General features: G+C 45.3%; 1 protein-coding gene across 1 annotated transcript in view; it reads left to right on the forward strand.

Annotated features, from left to right (window-relative positions):
* ARPC1A (actin related protein 2/3 complex subunit 1A) overlaps nt 1-4,157 on the forward strand; it is a 35,936-nt gene extending 31,779 nt beyond the window's left edge. The window contains exons 10-11 of the mRNA XM_019635315.1: nt 1,727-1,909; nt 3,751-4,157. Of these exons, the coding sequence (XP_019490860.1) occupies nt 1,727-1,909; nt 3,751-3,789 (222 nt within the window). The 3' untranslated portion in view covers nt 3,790-4,157. The remainder of the gene's footprint in view (nt 1-1,726; nt 1,910-3,750) is intronic.
* The last annotated feature ends 633 nt before the right edge of the window (nt 4,158-4,790 follow it).

The following is a 4,790-nucleotide window of genomic DNA, read 5'->3' on the forward strand; positions in this document are numbered from 1 at the left end:
CGGCTGCTCAGCTCTGGCTGGACTCGAACCACTGTTGCTCAGAGCTCAAACTCTTGAGCGAGCTCTTAACCAACTGAGCCACTCAGCCGGCCCTTGACTAGTACTTTTAAGTTGAGAGACTTTTATTGTGGTGATGATGGCAGCAAGAATAATGGAAACCTCTTGACCTTATTGAGAGAATTACTAAATTCAGGTTGTGCTTTTCTTCATGTTCAGTGGAAAGGGCCACTAGACTTAAAATAGGCTGAAAATGTTTGTGCTCTATTGAAAAGTAATAACAAAGGTATAGCAAAACTTTCCCCACCCTCTTCAAGTTTCTCTGTTTTGAATGACGTTCAAAATTATTTCTTGTGAATTTTTCTTAAGCTTTTTGCAGAGTATGAACGGCAGAACCTTGCAGATTGACATGTTTACTTTTTTTTTTTAATTTCCAAGGATTTTTTCTTTTTCTTTTTTTTGTTAAGATTTTTTTGTTGTTGGGGAAGGGGAACAGCCAAGTTATTGTCCTTCAGTCTTAGCTGTGGAGGGCACAGCAAGCTGAGCTCCAAGTCCAGTCGCCATCCGCTGCCTGTCGGCAGCTCAGGGCAGCTCAGCTCAAGGTGCTGTGTTCAGTCTTAGTTGCGGGCGGGCATAGCCCACCATCCCATGCGGGAGTTGAACCGGCAACCTTGTTGTTAGGAGCACATGCTCTCACCAGCTGAGCCATCCTGCCACCTGTTGACAGCTCAGCGGCAGCTCAGCTCAAATGCAGCTCTGTCTCCCATGTGGGAATCAAACCGGTGACCCTGTTGCTCAGAGCTCACGCTCTTAACCAACTGAGCCATTCGGCCAGCCCAGACATGTTTACTTTTATTTGCAGATGTTAAGTCCTCTTTGCCCTAGAGCAGGGTCAGCAAACTCTCTCTAAGGCACCAGATAGTCAATATTTTAGGCCCTGAGGGGCTGTACAGTCTCCATTGCAACTACTCAGCTCTGTGTTGTGGTACGAAAGCTGCCATGAACAATATGTAAATAAAGGAGCGTGGATATGTTTCATAAAACTTTATGGACACTGAAATTTGAATTTCACGTAATTTTCACATGTTGAAGTAATTTTTTTCCAACCATTTAAAATTGTAAAAGCCATTCTGAGCTCACAGACTATCTACAGAAACAGGTGGTGTGTGCCAGAGCTTGCCATTCCCTACCCTAGAGGGAATATCCTAGACATTTTAGAGGAGAAAGAAAAATACTGTCTGAGCTATGGAATTGATTTTCTTGAAAGTTTTTCAGATAATTAGGCTGAGACAAGTTGTTTCATTCATATGTTCCTCTGCTTTGCCTCATTGGAACCCTGTGGCATGCCTGACTGTTGCTAACATTTATGATGATTAATTTCAAATGCAAGGAGAGCTCTTGGCTTATATGCCCTGGCTGTTGGAGAGTGATTTGGGAGTGTCGTTTGGAGCCAGTTGGATTTGGTCATGCTTCATCATGCCTGTAGTTAAAAAAAACTTTCCATTTCAGTCATGGCTGCGGTCCTGCCCACACCCTGCTCCGGGCAGATTGCGTGCTCTGTGGCCTGGATGGTCCTGTTTCTCCATGGCAGTAATCATTGCAGAATTTTAACCTTTCCCTCTTTTCAGTCTTTCCTTTTCTGGACATCTGGTAATAATATGCATTTGCATATTTTCTGAGTCAGATTGCTACAGCCTAATATTGATAGACAATATTCAGAACTTGATAGACAATTTCCTTAAAATGCCTTGACACACTTAGGAAGGCGGGGCTCACTTCTACCACATACCTTACAATCTCTCATTTTTGCTTTTTTTTCAGTCAAGTATCTATTTATGAGGTGGACAAGCAAGATTGTCGCAAATTTTGCACTACTGGCATCGATGGAGCCATGACAATTTGGGATTTCAAGGTATTGTCTACCTTTCAGAACAAATCTTGTTTATGTTAAAACATTTTCTGTGAGAAAAATGTTTCCCATTTCTTGGAACAAAATATTGAAGCCAATGCAAATCAGAAATGTAAGACATTAGACTGTAGTTGTCTTTAAAACCTAAAAGTCATTAGCAGGAGGAAGCCACACTTTCCCAATGGGAATGCGTACTTCTTTCTAGATGTCCATCTGTTCACTGAGGAAAAGTTGAGTGCTGTTTTTGTAGCAGACCCTGTGGGGGGCACCAATCTAAGTTTATATAGATATATTTTTATGGTTTATGCTAATTAATCTAATAAACGTTCACTAAGTGCCTCCTGGGTGCCAGGTATGGTGATAGGCACTGAGGATATTGAGGTGAAGAAGCCTTTTAGGGGCTTGTCTGGTGGAAAAGAGGAGAGAGAGGGGATTAGGTGGAGTTCCAGAAGAGAGGCCAGTGCCTCTGTACATTGAGGAATTGACGCGGGGGTGGGGAGGAGGGGGGTATAAACTGCCAGCACTGCAGGGAATAGATTAGACCTGAGCTCTCTCTAGATGCAGGGGGATTTCGGATCACATGGTTGGGGGGGCGGGGGGGCAGTGCAAGCATTCTGAGCAGGAGCAGCACAGAGCTCAGAGAGCACACATTGCAATCGAGGTACTGCCAGTGACTGGGGCTGTGGTGTGGGTCCTATAGAAACACAAGATGGAACTAGAGAAAAGCTGTGGCGTGGTCAGGGAGCAGATGCTGGGCTTTGTCTGCAGACCACTAGGAGCCGTTCCAGAACCAAAGTAGGAAAGCACCCGCTGTAAGGCGTGGTGGCCTGGGCACCCGAGGGCTCTGGACAGAGGCTTTTGAGTCCAGTGAACAAGTGAGGAGGATGTGAACCCCAGCTGTGGCGGGGGCTGTGGCTAGGAGATTCAGGAGTGCAGAGAGAGTTAGGAGGCCTAGTGGGAAGGTGGAGAGACAGGGAGGGATAAATCCAGGGGAACTCCAGCTTGAGGACTGGGCGGGTGGTAGGTGAGATAGGGAACCAGGGAGGAGGTGCAGGACGAATAGCTCCTGTGTGTAGCTCTGAATATACTTGTGGTTGTTAACCTATAAAACAAGTAGTAAACATTTACAGAATTTGCCTCTGTGCATTTCCATGACGTTTCATTTTTTTTGTTGTTTTTTTCCTCTCCTTGGGTCAAATATATAGAAGCCTCCAGAATATCCTGGAGAGACAAACTGTCTTCCTCTAAAAGTCTCGCCCGCTTTTTCCGTTGGCGTGCTGTAAGTCCTGAGCATCGGGCTCCTGTGTAAGCAGTTACAGCTCCGCCCTTCTGGCTTTGATCCCTCAGGCCATGTCCTTTTCTGTCTTTCTGTACCTGTGTAAACTAAGAAGCCCCAGTGCCACTTTCTCTTCAGTCCATCCACCTTTGAGCACCTGCTTTGTGTTGTGCAGCAGGCTGGCTGCTTCGTGGCCTACAGAAACATAGGAGTGCCTGCCATTAGGGCATCTGAGTGTGGTGACGAGGCAAGGGACATGTGCACATATGGCCCTCACTAAGGGCCACTGGCACAGACAGAAACCATGCCTCAGGAACACAGGGGTGGGCCCAGAGCCCGTGGGCAGGGTGGTGGGGACGGGAGCACAACCTGGAAGGGCCTGCAGTCCCAGAGAGTCTGCTGGGCCCGGTCCTGGGAGAGCTTGACTCAGAGATGGCGTAGGGTCAGATTTGTCAGTGCAGGGGCCTGTATTTCGGTCAGGGAAAGGGGGAGTAGTGTAGCACTGTAGAGAAAACAGCAGGATGGACAGTCCTCAGTAACCATCATTGTTCTTCCTGCCATTTTCAAGACCCTAGAGTCTTCCATCCAGGGCCTTCGGATAATGTGAAGCTAAGTGAGCCTCCCAGATCCAGCATGACTGACTGACAAACCCCATCGGCAGCTCCGCCATTTGCATGATGGTGCGGAAAGCCAGCTGCAAGGAAACACTGAAGACACATATCTCGCAAATGTTGTTTGTGTGTTTTTGTTTTAATATAATTGGTGAAAGTGTTGGTTTTTAAAAGCAGCAGTGATTGGATTGTTTGGTTTTTTGTTTTTTGGTTTTTTGGTTTTGGTTTTTGCTATTTCGTTCCGTTCTTGACCAAAGCTTCTCTTTTAGTAGTTTATTATGGAAAATTGTCACACTAACTTAAAAGAAAGGGTGGGGAGATACATAAATTGCTAAAAACAATTAAATAAAAATACTGAAATGTGTTTTTGGTTTTGTTTCCTTATTTTTAATTTCCACTTTTAGTAGAAAAACTGGGTCAGTTCTTTAGTTTTTAGGGTAAAATCTTAGATTCTTAATTTCTTAAATTGACTATAAATGGTCATTCTTCAAACAAAAGAGCCATTTATTGAATGCTACCTTTTAGCATTGCTGTCCTTCTGCAAAGTAGGTGTACGGTTTCCATACTGCGCACAAGGCAACATCACTAAGCAGCCAAGCCCGAATGGGAGCTGCTCTGAGACCCCAAGGTCTGGGCCCTGTGCCCACAGCAGGGGCAGCTGCCGCAACAGTGCACTCTCAAAGGAGTACTGCAAGGGAATGTGCGGTGGGACGAGGAAAGGGGCGTGTTAACATTTTGGTTTAGAGATTATTGTCCCCAAACTATGTTATTTTCATCATAATTAAACATGAAGTTTGACATTCCAAGGCTGAGAATCTTGAGAGGTGCAAATATAAATGAATAGCAAAGTAAATAAATACAGAGGAGCCTCAAGCATGGTGTATTGTTGATCTCACTGGCCCATGAGAAGTAGAGCAGTTATTGCAACACACCTCCAGTGTTAGGACACTGGTAACAGTGCTTCTCGGAGGACATCATGATACTCCAGAAGAGTCAT

The sequence above is a fragment of the Hipposideros armiger genome, unplaced genomic scaffold, assembly GCF_001890085.2.
Source record: "Hipposideros armiger isolate ML-2016 unplaced genomic scaffold, ASM189008v1 scaffold_21, whole genome shotgun sequence".
Classification (NCBI taxonomy): Eukaryota; Metazoa; Chordata; class Mammalia; order Chiroptera; family Hipposideridae; genus Hipposideros; species Hipposideros armiger.